At 39.1% G+C, this 22,426-nt stretch overlaps 1 protein-coding gene across 1 annotated transcript in view; it reads right to left on the minus strand.

Moving 5' to 3' along the window:
• The window catches only part of ESRP2 (epithelial splicing regulatory protein 2), a 42,875-nt gene that overhangs the window by 17,956 nt on the left and 2,493 nt on the right, over positions 1-22,426 (minus strand). The window contains exons 2-7 of the mRNA XM_027897934.1: positions 21,378-21,506; positions 3,841-3,954; positions 1,962-2,076; positions 1,137-1,235; positions 970-1,024; positions 77-187 (exon numbers count right to left, since the gene is read on the minus strand). Of these exons, the coding sequence (XP_027753735.1) occupies positions 77-187; positions 970-1,024; positions 1,137-1,235; positions 1,962-2,076; positions 3,841-3,954; positions 21,378-21,506 (623 nt within the window). The remainder of the gene's footprint in view (positions 1-76; positions 188-969; positions 1,025-1,136; positions 1,236-1,961; positions 2,077-3,840; positions 3,955-21,377; positions 21,507-22,426) is intronic.

Below are 22,426 nucleotides of genomic sequence, written 5' to 3' on the forward strand. Positions count from 1 at the left end.
ATGTGTCAAACAAATATTAAAGGAACCTGCTATTAAAGGCAAAGAGACAAAGCAAGACAAATTCTTATTATCTTACTTGGCAATATTGAGTCCTTTGAAAAATCGAGCAATATCTTGGTCTGAAGACTGCCATGGCAAACCTCTGGCACGTATTACTGTCTCACTGTCCACAGTTTCAGATTTACTACTACACAGAAAGAAAAAAAAAAGAAGCCAAAGTAAGCTTTAATCTAGGTTTTCCATGATTTTACCAAATTTCGGATTGCAACTAATTTAACTATAAACTGGGGCGTATATTTCCTATTGAGACTCTTCTATTTCTATTTTTCATTTCAATAAAGAAAGGAAAGATATTCTTTTTTATATACATAACACTGAAGAGATGCACTATCTTGTCTCCACATTGCTTAAATGAAAAAAAAAAAACAGGAAAACTTTCTTAAAGTAAAGTAATAAGGAACTATTAATTTTATTTGAAAATCTAGCAATCCAAGACAGATGAGTACAAGGCAGTCCTGAATATCAGTACAAATTACTTATGCCTAAAATGCTTCATTCTCCAGTCACTGCAATATATTTGAAGACAAAGAACATCCTGTTTCTTCTCTCCCTGAACCGAACACTCTCTCAGGAGCACCACACAGCTCAGTTGCCTAGAGGGTGCACTGGCCATTACCCTGTTGACTCAAGGAAAGTTCACAAATATTTCCTCACCACTGGGTAAGATAAGCCAGCCTCACTGCTGTGCAAAACAGCAGCAAGAGAACAAAGAGCATTTAACTTGCAGTGACTTTACAGTACAGCATCCAACGTGCCAGCTCTAGTCTGGCCGCACTAGACTGACTGCTGAGTACACTGTCACTGCTCTCAGGAGCCAACTGCTTTCACAGTGACTACAGGGAAATAGTCACAAGCCTTCCTCACTGTAGACAAGACTCATCTTTGCTTGTAAACAACGGTGACACTTACCAAGGGCCTGTTTCATACTTGGATTTCACAGTTTCAGGCTCAGTAAATACGTGATCTACAACAAAGCAGAAAGGTTATATATAACCAGGGTCAGAGATTACTTAAGAATGACACTCCCAATTCTTTCAGAAAAGAAAGATTTCTTTCCTTTTAAATAGTTCACTTACTACAACCTTCAGAGAGCATGCTGAAAATGATAGCCACCATGGTTTTCACTTGCCACACGCCAAAGTCCTCCTCCGCTTCATCTGTCCCTAAGCCAAGATCTGCACAGGTGATCATAGAAAATAACAGACTTGCACAATTGTTTGGAAACAAGTAATCAGGCTTTCCTGATATTAACACAGAACTGGTAATCAAATTTATTTGTCTTCGCAGGGACATGTGAACATTAGACATGTTACTCTGCTCATAAAACGGTTAATATTCACTTTAATGGTCAGTAATCTGAAAACTATTGAGAGCTTACATAATTTCAGTGTTAACAGTTAAAAAAAAAATAGCTGAATAAGTTCCTGTCACTTCAAACATAATAACTTCAATCACATTCAGGTGGTCCACAGGAATCCTCCTAATTTGATTTAAGATGTATTGTTTGGGTTTTGGTTTTGCTTTAAACTCAGTTCTGTCAGGATCATGTAGAAGAACTACTATTATATGCAAACAGTAGAAACTTGCAGGTCATCTGGTGATGAAAAGGCCACTGACAGCAGCTCAGCTTTTCCTTTAAGATCAAGTATCAATGCAAGTGATGCTTTTCTTTGGTGGATTTACTACATATGGTTTGGAAATCAGTGTTAGACTCAAACTGGAGGAAAAAAATTACAAGCAGAGCTCCCCCAACACACATTGCTTCCACATTCCTTTCACTTTACCTGTGAGTTTTTAAAACTCTTGTCTTAGTTTAGAAGAATAAAACCTGTAATGATCCCAGGCATAAAATTTGAGGAAGCAGAATTGATTCTGAGATGACAGCTGCAGCAAAAGGATACATTCTGCCATGGTCTTGATAGTCTGATCTTTCACGGCGGCTGAACTAGGGTAGCAAGTGTGAAATTCTTTGCGCAGATCATAAAAGGAATAGAAGCAGTCTGACAGCAGGAAATTCTACAAAGAAGGCAGAAAGTTTGGTTTGCACACACTTTTCCTTTACATTTCAATTAATATTTCTGGACTGAATGAGGCAGTCTCAAAAACCATATAGCTGCACGCCACCAGCTTTTGTGTGATTGAGCAGTTTGGTTCCTTTGTAACAGTTCAAAAACCACAGCTGTACAGAACTGGATCTCCCAAACAACTTCTGGGAGGCAGAGCTGTGCAAAACAGCTGGAGAAGGTGGCTGGAAAAATATGTCAAAATATCTAGGTTTTGGTTTCTTATATTCTCATTTAGGACATTATTTTCTTTTGCAGCTACACTGAAAAGCAGATTGGACCCAAACACGATGACGAAGTTTAAATAACTATTTTTACCGCACACAAAATATATTTCAGCAACTTCGAGTTATTTATTCATCACTGTTGTGTATTGGATAAGAACTTTAATTATATAACACTATTAAACAAATGTTTAGGTAGCCCTTTACTCAGACATTAGCTTATTTTCTCAGGATAAAACAAATAACTTGGTCTAATTCACCACTTTCTCCCTCACACTGTCCAACTACTTTACCAAATAAAAGTTTAATTTCGGTCTAGTCAAACAGCACCCACCTTTGTAAATAAAGAATTAAGAAAAGTCACAAGGTAATGCTTTCTAGAATGGTAGGAATAGCAAGAGCTAAGGTCTGAGGCTTACTAACAATGTACAGAGAGAAAAACTATTGCAAATTAAAAAGTATTGAAGGAGAAGGAAAAGAAAAAAGAACAAAGAGAAAGAAATGCAGTGCTAAGAGACTCAACATTTGATACCAGATTGACACCATTTATCCACACCAGATCCATTTCTTGATCTGTGAAGAATTACTTCTTCCACAGCATCCCAGTTTGTTTTAGTTTAGTCCATTTGTTTCAAGAGGGAAGTACAAAGAATTACTCCCACCAAAAAAAAAATACTAGTGCGTTGGAATGATAAATATAATCCCTGTTTCCTTACTTACCTCATCCCTACAGAAACATTTGCTTTTCATAAAAAGTCGGTGTTTAGTTTTAATACAACACAAAAACCAAACTAATACTTGTAGAAACTCGGCATGAGCCAATACTCTTAAATAGAGAAGAAAACCCTACAACTGGTCAACTCCTTCCACGTCAGCAGGTCTTGTTCCTGGGGGGTTCCTGCAGGCTGTCAAGCAGGCAAACTCAAGACCCACCACCTTGCACAAAGGCAAGAGCCATAACTCTGCTTCCTGCTGAATAAACACTGATGGAGAACCACTGCCATTCCCCAGGGCAAGTCACTGCCTCCATAATTAACTCTCCACAGGACACTGACACAAGGCTCCTACATATTTCACATCTTGGTAGGAACCCAGGGCTCTGCACAGACTCTGTGGTTTAACACAAGCCTAAGCAAAGCAGTAATTCTCCATCACTTCTGCTGAGATAAGATCAGGACCTTTGTTTTCACTCCTTGAGACACAGAATTTGAAGTACTTGTACTGTCACTGTCTCTATCCTGTCATTCCTATTTTTCCTCTTCATTATGCTCATCTAGGACTCCAGGTACTGTAAGTGACTTTCAAGAGCAAGTGCCAAGAATAACTACTTTGCTACTCGTGGTTGAGACTGGCAAGGAATCATCTTAAATAGTCTCAGAACACTGTAGGTCCCAAGGCTGAATTCAGTGGCTCCCCTCAAACTCACACAGGTTGTTTTCTCTGATGTCCTTGAAACACAGTACTGCCTTTTTGCACCAGTTCTGATATCATACCTTTTTGGATGTTTCCGGGTGGAGGACTTGTCGAATGAGTAACTGGCCATCACTGCAGAGGGTGTAAGAGCTCCTTCCAAGTACTTTCAAATCACTGGATACCAGTTGACTAAACTGAAAAACAAAGTGATAAATTTCGTTGTATTGACTGAGAGAGATATTTTCATGAAACAAGCACTTACCCTTATTCCAGCATTTTTTTTTTTTTTTTTGGATAAAGTAATCCAGCACTTTGCAAAAGTTTTTTAAAAAAACATGATGGAAGACACAGGTTCCTGATAAAAGTAAGCAAATAAATGGTATGCTTTTGTGGAATAGAAAATAAGAACATCCAGAGTAAAGTAAAAAGACCAAATAGGAAGATAAGGTCACGGTATTATATTGGTAATGTACAAAGCCTAAACTAAATATAATACAAGTTATTAAATATTTGAAAGAATTTTCAAAATTAATCCCAATACTGATTTTGCAATACCTTTTCTTCAATTTTGGCATCTTTGACTTTGGTTATTGCCTTAATAAATAATTTTTTTTAACTTCAAAAAGAAAAAAGCTACCCACCAGGATTTACTAATGTTTCAAAAGTAATATGCTAGGCATAGCCAACAAAGCATGGTCTAATACCTTCAAAAGTGAAATTATAATCAAGTCAGATTCAAACCAATTACAGTTCTTGGTATATATATAGAGATACAGAGCTATGAACACCAGATAAAACAAAATTATTCCCTAACTGTTGGATGGATAACCCCCAGCAGGTTACTTCTAAGGAGGAATTACCTTGTTCAGTGTTAGCTTCCATCCTTACACAACAGTTTCCAACCTTTTATTACTCCATACCACTCTTAAAATTCCTTGCTCATAACAGCCAACTACCATATTATAGTACCTACATCATATCAGTAAGCAGTAGCTTGTTAACTAACTTTCAAGGGGACAAATATAATTATTCTAAGCTTCCCCCTTGATGCTACTCCCTCCCAGGAAATCATCAGCTCACAAACAAAGCAATAATTAACATCACGATGCAGTAGCCACCCAGTGCTTTCAGCAATAGCTTACAGCTCCAAAACAACCAAAAGCAAATTACAAGTTGACTTGAAACTCAGACAATATCTTTCTGTTGTCTTTTAACCTGTGTATGGGGAGAAAGGAGAGTAGTGTTGTTTTATCATCAACACATGTGACGCTTTCCATCATCACAGTCTCTGCTCAGGAAAGACCATGTCCTAATGATCCCACAGCTGCACAGAATTCCGTGTGAACAAACGCTGCAGCACCTGTGTCCCAGGGGGAAAGGTTCTGCAAGGGAGAGACTGTGTATTGAACGTGATTTAGAAGGAGCAGAGACATGATTACCCCAGCTTTATTTCCAAATAACTGCTCGAATCCAAGCCAGGCCTTTTCCTAGGCTGGGGCAGCTCACCAGCGTTCCACTACCATTTTGAGTCCAGAAATCCTGTAGAAGTGGGTATTACACATCAAAGCAGAAAAAAAAAATAAAATCAACCAACCCAAGCTCTTGCAGATTCAGAAAGCCAGTTTCCTCTTAACTGCTAGTAGAGGTTTGCATTCCTACCACACGCTGAAGTCTTGAAGAACCTGAGGCTATAAAGCAAGTGATTGTTCAAGGATGATTTAAAGTCAGAAAACTGAGATCTGAGAGTGCTCAAAATACCTCAGTTGATGTGTAAACACCAGAAAAAGAAGAAAATTCCAGCGGGCTCAAAAGGAACCACTTCAGAAATGCAGATCTGTGGACTGCCACAGTCACAGACCAACAACAAATATTCTCTCCACAATAACATGCATAAGATCTACCTTCTCACTAAATACAGCAACTTATCACTTTCTGTTTTAACTTCTGGGCACAGTAAAGAGCAAATATTTGTAAAAAGGGATTGGAAATGGTGATAGGAATCAGCCTGCAGAAGGCGTACATGGATTCTTGCCAAAAGGAAGCAGAATCTTACTGATGAACAGTAATAAAACACTCCCCAAACTTTCAACTTCGTACCCTGCCCTTCTGAAGATGCTCAAGAGACAATAACAAAAAAGTGCAGTTAGAGAGCTATTCTGATCAGATACAAGAAGAAATCCAACCCACACGATTTGAAGGAAGCAACAGTTGTATGCAGCCTCCTGCTGTACAAACAAAACATAAGAATTGTTGTTTAAAAAGACTTTATCAAGTTAGAAAACAATAAGAGAAAAATGCCTGGGCAAGGGAAGAAATGCTCCGGTCAAATGGAGTAAGTCAAGTTAGTATAAATTGGGAGTGCTCACTAAAATAGTTCTTTTTTTTTTTTTTCCCCCACATGGTGTTTCCCACACAACCTACAGCTGAAAAAAAAGATACACAACACAGCTACTTTCAGAAGCCCACAGTGAGAAGACACCAAAGTAGTAAAATATTGCATAAGGACACTGATAAGACCAGTATCCAAGCATACTCAGGTTTAAAGAACTCCCAAGAGGCAGCATTAATTTTTATTTTTTACTTAGCCTAAGCATTTACACGGTATACTTACTAAACATCAGGGACAACACTGCAAACTCCTTTCCAATGGGACAACCAACATGCCAAAACAATTTTCTACTGTTGTTGCTAGATGCCAGCAGCTTAAAGTGCTTTAGATAAACCTCCAAAAGGTTGGCAGGCCTTGCTGAGAGTTTATTTAGAAACTTTTATTTCAAAAACAGCCATTTTCAAACTTTGGGGTGTACTGCTGCAGAAGAGGGAAAAAAGAGCATGGGAAAAATAGTCAGGAGACATAAGCAATCCTTCCTTTCCAAAACAGCTCAACTATGGCCTGGGTTAACTGAGGAGAGAATGAGGTAACTGCAAACAGGAAGATTCACCCAGGACAAGAGCATGGGGTAAAATAGGCAGCAAAGCACTGCCCCAGAGGAATGACAGATATTTGAGATCAGCCTGAACCAGCTTCTTTCATCTGTGTGAGATGTCACAACATTCTGCAAAGGTAAGTATGAAAAGCGTAGCAGTGGACCAGCCCTTGTCATTCCAGATCAGGCTGGACCTTGGAGTCTTTTAGGCAGCAGATCCCCCATATCACATGTACCAAAGGTGTTAAAGCAATCAGGGCAGATGTGTTTATAAAACCACATTGGTAAGCATAGCATAAGCCACATCAGTTAAGCAATTCAGCGTTCCTGATGAAAAGCCATTTTCAGCCTCCTTTCTTGCATCACAAGTTTCAGGCAGCATTTCAAACAGCCTTGAACCAGCATACACCCAAATGTAGCAAGCTAAGGACAAGTTAAGACCAGTGCCAGATTTACATTATGTTTTTCTGTCTCACATGTTGAACAACCTGTCCACAACTCTGTCATTTCGTAAATTCCATCCACATCTCCTTCACTCTACTAATAAAAAACATCTCAGCTATTTACCTCCTGTCACTGATCTTCACCCTGCCCTCCACAGCACTCCCTCACTTCAGCATGAAAAGCTGCCCCACCTTAAGGCTTCCTCCAAGCTTACACACCCTGTCTGCCCTGTTAATCTCCTCATTTCATAGCAGTTATACAGCATTAATTACCACTGCTTGCATCTTGCAACTAGCCCTCATTTCAACTACATGAACCAGTCTATTAGCATCCCCCTCCACCTCTATTGCTTATTCCAACAGATCAGTCTGTCCCGTAGAGAGCTCTGATGAGTCATTCCATATTTAAAAGAACATGTTCCGTAATTTCATACCAAGATTAAAAACTGGACAGAGAGAAGAGGAAGAACCAAACAAGCTGCTCTGTATATTTGCCTCCATGAAAGCAAAAACAGTTCTAAGAGAAAAGGTGATGAGAGGGAAGGACAGACTTTGAGTACCAGTTTGAAAAACTGGCTGAACATGATTTTGGTTGTGCAGCTGAGAGTACAAAGAGAGTGAAGAGACACATTTGGCCAGCAGCAACGCTGGATGAAAGCCAGCACAAGTTGCTGTGTTTTTTACAAATGAATCCCAAGGAACTGAAATGACAGCCCCCTTCGCGTTGCCTTAACTACACAAACAAAGCTGTGGATCTTAGAGAAACAAGAAGATTCTTCATTAAGCTCTTTCTATAGTTATGATGCACAAAACACTAAAATAAACCTCTGGATATTTGGATATTCCCATTTCCTTAACTAAAAATAGTTCTCATCCTTGAGAAAGGCCACTGCATCTGTGCCTGGCATGGTAATGAAATACTGAGATAATTCAGACACAGAATGCATCCATGCTACCAATGGCACCATTTCTGAAACCCCAAGGTAACTCTAGGGGATTCTCCCTTTAAATCACCCCTGAGAAATAACAGAAAATTTGGCTGCTTCTTACTCATCAGACCTCCAGCAACTCCTAGTGATTCTTCAAAATGTGATCCTTCCCTGCACTCTCTGTTTGGCTTCTTTTGGTCCTACTGACACACAAGAAAACCCCACACAATTTTTTCAGGAGTGACATCTTTGGTCATTATTAAAAGGAATACTTTCAGGAATAATGTAAAAGTTATTTCTGCTCTCCTAGGCCCATACATACTAACATATTCCCTTGAGCTTAAAAACCCCTCATATTGCTAAAACTAAACCACCCTAGAGAAAGTAAAAGTAGACTCCATAGATCTGCAAAATCTACTGATGAAAAATGTTTTATCTGAGGCAAAGAGATGTGCACTGCTTACCTCTTCTGCTCAAATCTATGACTAAAGCCATACTGATTATAACCATGGATGCTTTCCAGTCTTACTTGTATTTAAAAAAAAAATCATCATTACTTATTAGACATTACTGTAGTTCATAAGATTAGAGCTTTAGACTGTCTTTTAGGCCTTCGGTGTGAGTCATTCTTTGCTTGTAGCAGGGCATAACAATGATCTGTCCTCTTTCAGCTAAGAGCAGTGTGGAAAACAAAGGATAATCTCCAAAAAGGTCTCTCTGAAGATTTTCTACACCAGATTCTGCTTCCACAGGCAAAAATACTGCAGTTCTTGCCTCAAAGCCTGATTTTATGCTAAGTCCTTTACAATTTATTGCCAAAGAACACCCAAACCCAATTATATAGTTGCAGGTGTGGTTCCTGAAAGAAGATCTCCAGCAGGTGAACACTGAAGATACTCAAGACTGGACATGGTCCTGGACAGCCTGCTCTAGTGCCCTTGCTTTCAGGGCTCGGGCTTGACCACATCTACAGGTTGCTCCAACCTCAGCTGTTGTGAGACTGATCTCGTTGCACTCTGTTTTGCCTACTCTGCAGCTCCACTATCAGTGTCACCACAGTGTACCCATGGTGGGGGGTAGGGGGTGTTTGGGAAGGACATATTTTCTGGGATGAGAAGGAAAGTGGAGATCAAGAGCTGAGATGCAGCCAAACCTCATTAACAGAACTTGTCTGCAACCAAAACATAGGTGAGACTGAAGCATCACTGAAAAACATCACCCAGCAACCCTGAGGTCTTTCTGAAGACTTAAAGGGTCTAATGCAGCACAAGAAAACTCAACAGTAACAAGCCACAGCTTTGTCATACAAAGCTTGCACACATCCCCCCCACACCACAACATGTCAACCTAGAGAAATATTTTCACTTGGACTTGGTGCCTCAGATGCTACACACGAGGGTTTCACATTTATTTACAATACACTCCATGGGCAGTTTTCTGCTCCTTCACTCTTCCAACTGTGGTGATAATGTCAGCCTTATCCATGCAATGGAGGAATTTCAAGCATGTCAATACCACTGGGAGGTGCACAGACTGCATTTCAGCAGTATTTACAAGTATGATAACCCTTAATTGTGCTGGGTAACTTTTTAAACAGAGAATCCTAGAGTAAGCCTTTGCCTTTGTTCATCTGTTAACTGCTATTCCACATGGCTGATAATGGATCCATACGTGGTGACCTTGCACTGAAAATGCTATATGGAGAAAAAAAAATAAGGAAAAAAAAAAAAGGAGGGGTGGAGGAAGATTGGGGAAAAAAAGCATAAGCCCCAGTGCAGCCATAAGCTGCAGTTAACTTCTCTACCCCTTCCAGCTAAATAGGAAAAACTACTGTATTTAGTTACTATTCAGATTCAAACATGAAAAAGAAATTGCCTCTTAGTTTTATTTCTGTGCAGGGTAAACATGCAGGAAATGACAGAGGAGGCCCAGGTCTACTCACTAGAAATGTTCAAAACCAATATTGCCAGTTTGCCAGTTTGATTTCTCCTACCAAGAGGAAGGCAATTATTTGTTCTTCTGAACACTAATGCCTGAGATTATTTAGTGACTGCAGACTAGCCTGGACAAAAGCATGGGTTTTGTTTCCAGACTGCCACAGACAATATCACTTTGCTCGATATGACCAGTCAAGTTACAGATCACCTTATGCCTCCTGATGTCCTCTAAACTGTATTAAATAACAGATGAGTAATCAGTCACAAAGGCCACCATAAACGCATTCCAGAGAAAGATATGGACGTATTACCCCAAACCAGCCAGTTTCCATCCGACTTTGGAATTTGCAAATGCAAGAGCAGGTTTGCTCTCCTCAGCCTGTAGGAGAGGCAGGATGTGGCACTGAGCTTCAAGGACTGTAGACCATCTTCTCATCAATATAATGCTGCTTCTTACTACCTATTAATCTTGCTGTCATTTCATATTCTTCCCCAAATAGAGCTCCAACTCTAGCAAACCAAGCATCACACATCGTGCTGCTTCTCTAGCTGTTCCAAAGCAATTTCATCTAAACAAGCTACTTATATAGACAAACTCATGTTATTGTTTCTCTCATAGAAAGAAACTAATTCTTTTCCACCCATGGCATGAGCCAACAAAGGTAACAACAGGGTTAAGGTCTCAATTATCCTATGCTCGGGAGTCTGCCATGGCATTCCAGTCACAAATCTTCAGAAGCAGTAGTTGAAAACCACAGAATTATATTTTTAAAGCTATTTATGATGTTCACTTTTATTTTCTACTTTGTTAGGAAGCTACAGTTACAGGAAGCAATACCATCTTGTCATCCTTCTTTTGATCATCAGACAGGTCATCACAGGTTTCTCAAGCCAGGAAGGCACACAGCCTACAGATACCTCTTACAATTACTGTAAGATTTCAAGGGAGAAAAATGGAAGGGACTCTTCAAGTTTATTGCATCCTTCCACTCAACAAAACATAGCAAAGTACTTCAAAATTCATTGTACTCCTCCAGAATTACATAAAGGACTGGAAACTTTCAGCTTTGGTGAGCTAAAAAATACAGTTTAATTAATTTTGCATAAAAATAAGCTTGTTTAGCATTGTTCAGCAACAGATAAAACATGACATGCAGAAACAGAGCAACAGTTGTCTTGGTTTGTCTGTCCAGCGACAATTTGTGGGACATAGAAAACAGAGCATCAGACTCAGGACTGTGACAAAACTATCTTAAAAATGAAACTTCCATATTATTTCTTTCTGTGGTTCATTTTAATTGGGACCAGGTCTTTGTGTGACAAAATAAACAATAGTTAACTACAAGTTTTAATTCTTCCTAAGAAAGAATGCAAACATCCAACCTTCTGCCAAGACAAAGATCTGTCCAAGGCATGCCACTTGAGCATTTTATGACTATTTTGTTTAATTATTTCTTAGATGGGAGCTTGCAACCTCAGATTATTTGCATGCTCTCCAGCTATGGTATCTACAGCCTCTAATTCAGGTAGTGCACTAAGCATAAAAGGCAGGACCACAGCTCAGGCCATCTAAATGTCACAGCAATCAGGTCACAGCTTTTATCTTCAAAAGCACAACCTGTTTTAATAAGAGAGTGCTGAAATATGCAGAGCACTCCATAAATAGGCTACTTGAAGTTAGCCTTGTATAAGATAAAGCACCTCAGTCTAGCAACTTCAGAACTTCAGAGTTTCTGGGCTACTTTACTACTACTTTATGTGTCAGGGAAGCACTATAAAGAGAAACACTTACAGAGACAAAATAAGTTTTCACCTTTAAATTAATCTGTATGAAAGAGGTCAGTAGCTATTAAAACTAACAAAATAATGCAAAAAAATGCATATCTTGCAAAACACTTTAGCATTTGTTAGCATAGATTATTGACGAGTCTGACTTTGAGCAAAAAGGAAACTGATTAGTAACGTAAAAAATCCCTACTCTGTCAACCTTTTACCTACATTTCAAGCACAATTACAATGGTGCCTTACACTCCTCACAGGCTGCTTGCTATCAGCTCAACTCACACAGCAAGTTATTACAGCCTGAAAGACAAGGTTGAACGTACTTTCCAAACTTTGCTTTAATTAATGCCATGACTGTAACATTTCCCAAAGTCTTGATTTAAGGACAAGCTCTCTCTTAGTGTTCTATACCTCCCCCACTCCTACTTACCTCTGTTTCAAGGACAAACTTTCATTAGCAATGTGATCTTTAGCACTGGCTCTATTGACTGTAATGCACGGTAGTGCTCTATTTACTCAACACTACCTCATTGTTTGTAGTGCAAGCTTAACCATTTGTAGGAGAATAGCCAATACCTGCAAAATTAAAGCATTTTTTTCTATTGGGTTGTTTTTCAAATTGTTTTTGTACCCAGGGAGGTAAAAGGGAGAAGAGACATTAAAAGAATTAAGAGACACCTATTATTCACAATTCAGTTTCCTGCATAATTTTCTCATACTCCTGCCTCTCCATTAAAATTATACTGTAAGAACACCATAGGCACTGACTTTTCCAAATAACAGCCTTGAGATCCATGAAATATCTTTTCTTAGATAATAATAATAAAGTGATTCTTGATCAAACCCTTAAAAAAATATCATCAAAAGCAAGTAAAAATTCCATAACCTGGCTCTGCTCCAATTCCTAAATGGGGAGTGTTCCATTTCTTGTACAAACATGCTTTCACAAAAACGTAAAGAAGTAGAACTAGATCCCTAAATCAGCTTGCCTTCAACGTCTCGAATTCTCCAGTCACAGATTAGGGCAGCAATCCCACGCATCAAGAATTGATTATAATTGATATAAGGAAAATGGGAGTAAGAAATTGTGAAGACCTTGGCAGTTTGCAACTGAGTGAGATCAAAATTTACACTTGGCCTTCCAAGGGATTCAGACCTTACCAACACAGAATGAGGACATTACTTGGTAAGATGCTGCTTCCCCCTACAGAACTACATCCTCTCTTTCAAGTAGCTTCTTGTGATTTATTGTGACTGAAAAGAACTGAGACGAGTTTAGCTAAATATAAAGCAAGTCACACAGCTTCTTGTGATCAATTCTCAGCATCTGAGATTTACAGAAAAAGGGGTTGATTCGTGTTTTCTTTAGTTTCTTTAAGCATATCACAAAAACAGCAGTTTTCTTCTCCTGCACTTCATATTTACGTGGTACCATTTTACATGCTTTACAATACACTAAAGTCCAGCCTGGATAAGTTTAATTCTGTTGTAAGAAATAACACCGGCTGAGACACTCAAATAAACCCCAAAATTCCGTTACAGTCATTCTTGTGACAACTACATATTTTCCATTTCTAAATCTTATGCATCCCCCTCCAACCCAGTAGTACTTGTTTCAAGAGGTTTGATTTATTATACGATGTTTTGCATCTTTCTTAAGCTGAAAAGGAAAATTGAATTAACTTTCAGCTACAGTAAGATCTACTCACAAAGCAAAAACTCCACAGTGGTCTTTGCACTTTTATATTTCAAGTTGCATACTTGCTCTGCCTTCCTCCTAGTGTAATTCACTGCAACAAAATTACTTATCAGGAAAGTAAACATCTTTACAGAAATTATGGCAAAATTGATTTCACACACTGCCAGTGTCTACACAACTCATGATGATCTTAAAGCACATGCTTAAGTCTCTCTAGAATTAGAGCCAGAGAATGAAAACCTCACTAATTAAGTTTTGACTTCAGTAAGAAGGATAACACAATTCCAAGACTGTCCTAGAGCTCTACTAACAGAACCATTTAAGATAACAAGTGTCCAAAATCATGCCAGGAGCCAAGTTTTTGTAAAAAATGAATGCAACTGCTTCTTAACCTTAAAATTAAGTTTCTATCCAATACTTTTGTGCTAACACAATATCCATTTCTCAATACCCTTTGCGTCTCTCTGCCCAGAGAGGCAGCTCTACAGCTCTACAAAGACAGGGAGCAGGCAGAAAGAGAAACTAAAATATTTTGAAATGGAAGTCTGGGAGAAGTGGCAGCATTGATATTGATTCTTGTTTTGTCACTCATCACAGGGGGTGAGCATTTGAATTTCAATTCCCAATACCTTTTGCCTAATATTTATAACTCATATGTACCTTCACAGCATGTGGATTTAATGAATGAGGGACAAATTAGTAAAGCAGTTGTTTAAAAATAAAGCAAAACCAGAGGCTGTTGTATAGAAGTATACTGGGGTACATTGGGAACTGTTTAAAGAATATCAACACAGATTTATCAGAGCAAAGCACTGAAAAATGGTTTGTAGAGCACACATGACTTCTGATTAAGTGTTCTCTTAGGACATACATGAAGTTGTCTTTTAGAGTATCTTGCCCCCTTTTATTGAAATAAGGTCATAACTAACAGAAACTGATCATGAAAGAAAACAACATGATATCTCAGAATGTTTTAGGAAAGCAACAACTATTATAAGAAAAAAGCTTTTCCAGAGCAGGTAGAAAATGGCAAAAACATGAATGTGAGGAGGAAGGAGAATTACTGCATATGTTTCTGAATAAGAGATATAAAAAAGTTTCAGTTTTAACTATCGAAATTATAAGATAAAACAAGACTGACATTATGTTAAAAATAACCTAATCTTCAATGAGCATTTTTAGTTTTGGCCACAACACTGCTTTGCTAACAAGATCCATTCTAGCATCCAGGCATCAGTCTTAAGTGTAACTGTTCTGCAAAGAAGTGCTGCAACAAACACCTTAACATGTTGATGTTGTTAATAAGATGTTGCTCTCATTTGGCAGTGCTCAGATACCTGAGAACTTCTGCATATAACTTAAGGGCTCTGGTTTTTAAAAAGGGGGGAAAAGAAAAAAAAAAATCAAGTAAACCAACATACAGATTGCAGAACTGTGCAACTCTTTCAAAATGAAAGGAGGAGGGAAACAGTACACGTTTGCAGACAATCCAGAGTCCACACCAAGTTTTTTAAGTAGTTTACAGTAAGAACAGGTAGAAGAACTGCATGTATGCTTACTGTCAAAATAGTAGAATACAAATCATAGACTCATTGGGGTTGGAAAAGATATTCCAAATCTCCGAGTCCAAGCATTAATCTAACACTGCCAAGTTGACTGCTAAAACCATATCTCAAGTGCCACATCTACATGCTGAAATCCTTTATGATTTATTTATTCCTCAGCCACTTTTGAAAACCCTGACAATAATTCATCAACACATTTCTAGCGATTTTTTCAGTAGCCACTTACAGCAAGTTAGAGGAAAGAAATTCAAAGTCTTTGAAGGATCATGCAATCTAGCAATCTTTGGATTAAAAAGCTTCCATTTTCTGTTTTGCTGTCTTAAAGAAAAAGACTTTAAAGAAAAAGCTACAAGTCGAATTTTCAGATGAATTCAAGTAGTCAGAATTATAGCCGTGAGAACATCCAGATGTGCTAGTGACACAGTTCTCAAACACTGCACAACATGACTCTGTGTGAAGGCAGGCAGTTCAAGCTATTCTGGACAGGTCATAGTAAAGTTTATGTGTCTATACATGCTAATCCACTCAGATTTGGTAATTTAATGTTGCTGTTCAACTATCAGAAAAAGGAGCAATATTCACTATCATGAAGTCTGCTCATACTTATCCTCAAACCACTGGGCCAAATCATTCACTTCAAATGAATATTGGCACTTCAAATTTTAAGAGAAGATAGTCAGCTAGCCAAGACTAGGACATTTTTATGCCTGCAAAGAAAAGAATATGCAGCTTTAGACAAATTAATTTATCTAATTCTCTGTTCATTCTGAAGTGAAATGAACCTAATTATAGGAATAAAGCCAGGGAACCTTCCTATTGCCTACAGGGAATACTTAGGGAATTCAGACAAAAGTACTGCAGCCTTCAGAAAAGGTAAGATTACTGCTTTTCCACAAAACCTAACAGAATACAAATACTGCCAATAACAAATGCATTCACATGATCTACATATGAATATTCATGTATACATATGTATAATATATATAACAGAGGAACTGTTTCTGCTCTTAACTCTTCTCTGCTTTTGAGGAAGCAGATTGGAGTGTTTCAACAATAACATAGTAGAACCTGGGTAGCACTGAGGATTTGTAAATGAAAACATAGTTTACCTATACCATCAACAACAGAATTATAACTAGGTTTCTGAAATGAGAGTTAGCCATCCATTTTCAGTGCTAAAAAACAAAACAAAACAAAACAAAGCAACTATGCTGTAACAGCCTGCAGCTACAGAAAGCATTAGCCCATCCCCAATTCCCCACACAAAATACCGATGACATTCCAATAATAGGTATCAAACATAATTTATCTACAAAAACAGGAGGCTATTAGATGTTGATACCTAATAAGAACTCCACATAAGGTTACGTGCAGGCAGTACACTCAGCTCTCCGACAGGAGCAGGAGTTTATCATGTACCTGCCCTGACAACCTGAAGGCCACCTTGCGACTATCAGGAAATCCTCATCACTCACTGCTGATACCAACTCAAGCGGCTTGGTGGCCCACATATCTTAAAATGTTCCTCTCCTTTCACTCACACCTTAGTGCTATGGTTGCCCTCAGAAAAACTACCTAATGTGCCACACTGTCTCAGACAGAACTGCTCCAAACCAGAACTGGTTTGAACTCAGGACAGAGTCCTGCTCCAGTTCAATTTACAGCCTCAAAAACTCCTGTATTGGTATAATGCAGGTGAGGGGGCAGGTCCATGCAGCAGCACCTGCCTAAGTGAAAGGCGCCACTACAGTGTTCATACAAGTGCAGCGTGAGAACACAGCACGGGGGCAGAAATGCTTGAAGCTGGTATCGCCATCAAACATGTTGGATCATGAAAACACAAGCAAAGGGTGTAGTCTCATGGGATGTGAGCTTGGACAGCAAAGCAGTTTAGAAGTTCCCACCCCACGTGCTCATTTCAGTGATCCTGTTCACAGCACAGCTTCACAAAGAGTTTTACTGACACAACAGAAAGATGGCTAAGTATGGTGTAGGGACAGGAAAGAAGCAGCTTCACTGCTGAAGCCAAACCTTGTGAAACTACACCCCAGGTATTTGTTGTAGAAAGAACAGCCTGTCTAGTAACACTCGCCAAAGGTTTGCCAAGCACCTGCTCCAAAACATCAGAACTCAGACCCAGCAAATATTCCAAAATACAGACTCTTAACAGAGTTTTATTGAGATGATACAGTCACCAAATAATCTGAAGTTGCAGGACCAACCCCAAGGTACAAAAAAATAAAATTAAAAAAACCCCCACCCTACATTTTCCTATTTTCTGCAGTCTGAAGATCGAAAGGTGTATTAAAAATATAAAATCATATATGCAAAATGAAGGTGTGACAGCTGGCAGGGGAGCCAAGAAAGCTTTCTGCTAGAACTTTGTGAAGAAGAGGCTGCAGAACAAGTTTCTCTTTAAAAAAAAAAAAGTTGTAACCGGTTTATCAAGTTAGAGGAATTCACTGGTTCTTCCGCCTCTTCCCCCATCCCATTTGTTTCCAGATGCTCATTTAACCAGCTTGTTTTTGCTGAATGTGTTGCAAATAAATTGCACCTGCAGCTCAGCTGGATGATCAATAGGCACCCAAACACACTTTAGAGAACTGGCAATTTGTTATCACCTGCTGAAATGGCAACCACTCAGTATTTTAAATCTGAGCATTGTTTAGGGGAATGGGGGGAAGTAAAGGCCCAGCTTTGTCTTTCTCTGTTTAAAAATATGAATTGAAATAATCATTCATATATTGGATTCAATGTACAGTGTGACAAAAGATTGGCAAGATTAGGACCGTGTTTTAAGCAAACTTTAATACTTAAATGTCAATCCATAGATGAAATCTGGATGCTTTCAATAGGTCCAAAAGCAAACCCAGCTCTCACTTGAGAACCTCTCCCTTTTTATGTGTATGGTTCAAAGTAAGATGGTAATTATGGCTAAATACTTCAGACAGCTCTCCAAAATTATTAGCTTTTCCTAGTCTTACCCTTTGTCAGGAAGACATGCAAATATTGCCTTGCAAAAGGAAAGTAACACGTCTTAAGGCAAGTCATGCTGATTCAGCCAGGCTTTCTGTATGCAAAAGACTAAGAAATTCACAACACTTTTAACTTTGTATGCAATCTTTAACTTAGAACACCCACGGCTAAAATCAGAGGAGCACATGAGGATGTCAGTTTTTTAATGACAGAGTAATGGGGCTGAGAGAAAGGTAAAGTTCATTTTGGTTTTGCTCTTTAAAAGCAAGCCTTCATTTCTGCAAGGTTTCAGAGAGCAACCTGAAAATAATTGTTCCCCCTTAAAAGCTTGGAAATTGGGAAACTGTAAAGGTAGAGCAGTTAATTAGAAAAAACATAAGTAATGTGCTAAATAGGCCAGTCCTGTCATATGAGGAACTGAACAATGAAACCTAGCAAGACTGTAACAGTAATGCAGGAAGAAAACTATTCCCTTGGGTGAGTGGTGGAGCTAAGGTATGTTTAGAGACTCACCTCACAGGCTCAAGACAGTTCCAAACACACACTCAAACAAGAGATCTCCCACTTACTTTGTTAAATAAAAATCCTCACATGTTTCTACTCAGTAGCATTCTGCAACTACAGTACATCTCATTCAGCAGCACTAGAGTTCACCATTACTGGTCCAACATCAGAGATAAGTTATTCATGCCATTTGGAACTAAGTACTTCAAGCAGGCTGCTTCTAAAGGGCACACATTTTATGACTTCAGGTAATTATTTCCCCAATACTTGCAGGTACTCCCCTCCTCACTCAAAGCATAGCTATCCCAACATTGCACATCACCTATCAGAAAATACAGTCGGATCCCATAAATGCAGTACTATCTATGGAATGAAATGCTTGTTACCCTGGACAAGGACAGTATTTAAAACCTTGCAGCAAAACATACAGAACACACACTGTAAAAAACATCATGGTTATTTGGGGGCATGGTGTTTCAGAACCTCACTTTGTAACATTACACAGCAAAAACCTACTGATGAGGAACCCTATTTTAGATTATTTTTTAAGACAGACTCAAGTAACAAGCTGTGAGAGATGTAACACTTGAAGAATATGATGTACATTTGAAAAGATGATACATCATTTGTGGAAGTGCCTTCTTAAAAGCAGAGTAAAGACTTAACCACAGCTTACAGGTCTTTGGTAGACTCCATCATTGCTGGAAAGTGAATAGCAAAAGAAAAAGGCTTTCTGTGGTCAGTGGAAAAAGTCCAGCCCCACAGAAGCCAATCTACTGTTTACCAGATACCAATCACCAAATGAGAACCACAGAATGCTCCAGGTTGAAAGAGACTTCTGAAGCACAGATAAAAGTTGCAACAGATTTGTGCTTAGTGATTCTCACTTCCCTCTGGGTGTAGAGACTGGGAACCCAAGGCAAAAGCCAGAAGTAGGCACTGAAACTTCCATTTACATGACTGAGACTTGTGCTAAAGTGAGCGATTTCCAGCTGCATCATCAATTTTCTACTACAATCCAAACAGGGTGTGGAAAGCTAATTTCACATACTGCACAACATTATCTCAAATCAAGGTACAAGTCTACTTCCTTTTCCTCCTCCTTTTCAAACAACCACTTCACCCACCTGTACTTTTGCTAATCAAAATACTTAACTGAGAAAGAAAGAAAAAGTAATCCATATGTGTTGACAAATATCTGACTCATCCTTAAAATATATGACGCAATTGAAATATTTAATGGACTCATCTTCAGAAATGCAGAAAAGGATTTACTATTAAAGAATACAGAGATTTTCTTTTTGCCACTATTGCAAGCAGAAGGTTGAATTAATTCTCTCCTAACTCCACAAGGAGCCAGGACACATGGAGGGGAAGCAAGATTAATTTAAGTAAGATGTGTTCCAGAAGACCTATGATGGAACTAGCCACATCACAACTGGCACCCAACAATTAACAGCAAAAACATTATTTAGTTGCATAGATATGCAAACAAAAAGGAAAAAAATTGTTGTTTTTCAAGAGTCTCTACCCACGTACACACAGAGGTAGTATTTCCTTTTATTTGCTAAAGCAGACCCACCTACCGTGCAATTTACGGCAATAAGATACAATCTTTCATAAAGTATCGAGTATAATTAAAGTGTGTCTGTTATAAAGGTAAATAGAGTGTACTAAGCTAAGCTGTTCCAGATGTCTTTAGTGCAAGATCTAGGACAAGATCAAACCTGCAGCTGCGCATTTTCTCAGGGGTTATTATGGAGCTAAAAAGAAAAAAAAAAAAAATCACCTCTTGGTCTTGGATTTCAGCAAAACCAGTGCAAGTAGAACAAATGCCACCTGCAGCTAACGCTGACAGATTTTAAGACACGTAAGAGTTACATGTTCAAAGATACTCACTACAAAGTGCAGTGTTAACCATTCCAGTATCAAAGCGGGTTAGGACCAAGTCTGCCAAGTTGTCTATGTCACCAGAAGTTACAGCAACATGAACCTGTTCTACTGCCTAAGCAAGTTTCTTGCTGAAACACACCTACGATGATTCAGACAAGGTGTGGAAAGTCAGGTTTATGTGTTACAGAAAAATGCACTATTGTATTTTTCCATTCAAGCACATTTTGTGTATAAAAAAAGACAGTCAAAGCAAGCAAACTTTCAGGAACTGCATATGCATACACTATTGGCATTAAATTATTATAACTAACTTCAGTCTTCTTGAGATGTACCATCCAAACTTACAGATTTACTGTCTTAGTGAGACATTAAAGGAGCCAAAGAGCAAAATTACAGAAATCACAGGGGAAAAAAAAAACACCTTAATTACTTTATAATCTACTAATTAAGCTCATCTGGAAAACACTAATACACCACAAGTACAGCTGATGTTATATGAAAGTATAGTTTTTAAGATTTCAACTAACTTTTAAGAAGAACAAATGAGAAAAAGTCAAGTTTGTTAACACCCATTAAAGTACTGAACCTGCAGATTAAAACATACCATGTGAATTTTGAAACCTTGATTAACATTGCTATATTAAGTAGTACCATTACCAGCCTACTCTTTAGGGCTTAAGAGAAATTTAAAGTAAAAGTACATCCATCAAAGTCAGATCTTCCAAGGTCTTACAGCATCAGCTCAAATACTCTAGTCTTGTACATAAATGTTGCAGAATTATGGGGTTCTCGATTTAAATGGTTAGGGTCTCTTTTGGGTTAGCTTTAAAACAAGCAAGGAAACTTCCTAGTGAGTTCAAAGTGAAAGGCAAAATTAAAACCTATTTCTTTTTTCAAATCCGTTAAATCCTGTTGGCAGGTTTTACCCTGAAGAGCCCCTGCTCCCAAGAGCAGCACCTCACCTGTTGAAGAACCCGGTCCAGTGGTTCAGCTTTGCTCAGTCCCTCTGGTGTTAAGGCACTGACTTCGCGACACTGGTCACTTAAGTCCAAGTTGTCTGCTTTCACCAGGGATTTGTGTAGTGTCCCTACCTAAAAATATTTAAGAAATTATGGACAAAAGTGAGGAGCAATGGAATTAGCTCTTTAAACACTACGCTCGGACTGCAGAGAAATCAGAAAGGTGCAGTGTCACAGCCGATACCAACCGCCAGGAGAAAAGCATTTGCCTATTTCACAAATCGAAACCTTTGGCCTCGGTTTCTCTCCCTCCACCCAGGAGAGCCACACGCTCTGCTTTGGTGTGTCTGAGCCCGTTTACATGAGATGGCTTTTGCAGTTAGCACCGATTTTTGCGGGAATTGTTAATGGCAAAGCGAAGATCACCTCATGTTAAGGTAGTTTCATTAATCTATTAAGGAAATGGACAGTCATGTTAGTTTTATCAAAGCCCTTAATCTCTAGGGGGCTCTTGTCTAGGATAGGGCTTGGGGGCTGGGGGGAGGGAAGGGAAATTGGGGATTACTTTTAGATCGGCCTAAGAATTAAAATAAATCAGTATTCTTTTAAAAGTTATCCAAATATTGGTTAAAAAGAAAGAAAGAAAGAAGAAAAAAAAAAAAAAAGGCTCCCGCAGCAGGCCGCAAAGGGTCCAGTGGTTACCGAGAGCCCGCGCCCAGGAAAGCGTGCATGCTTGGAACCACCCGGGGCAGCTTTTTGTCTGAAAGCTTCACAAGTCCGCAGACATCCTCGAAGCTACACACGTTTTAAGGCGGACGGGGCAGTGAGGGGTGGGAAGTGACCAAACTTTCTTTAAAAGTTACTTCTTCCCTTCAGATGGAACAAAAACGACCTTCCCGACTGGGCGCCCCGGGCAGTGAGTGACCCCCGGGCACAGGCCCCGCGCCCTCCCCTCCCTCGGCACATTTGGGAAAGGAATAAACGGCTCCGGGCAGGCGGCGAGTGGCCGGGCGAGCCCGCTCGCCCCGCGCCCGGGGAACGCACCCTCGGCC

The sequence above is a fragment of the Empidonax traillii genome, unplaced genomic scaffold, assembly GCF_003031625.1.
Source record: "Empidonax traillii isolate 1590-97213 ecotype Southwest subspecies unplaced genomic scaffold, ASM303162v1 scaffold569:size410440, whole genome shotgun sequence".
NCBI lineage: Eukaryota > Metazoa > Chordata > Aves > Passeriformes > Tyrannidae > Empidonax > Empidonax traillii.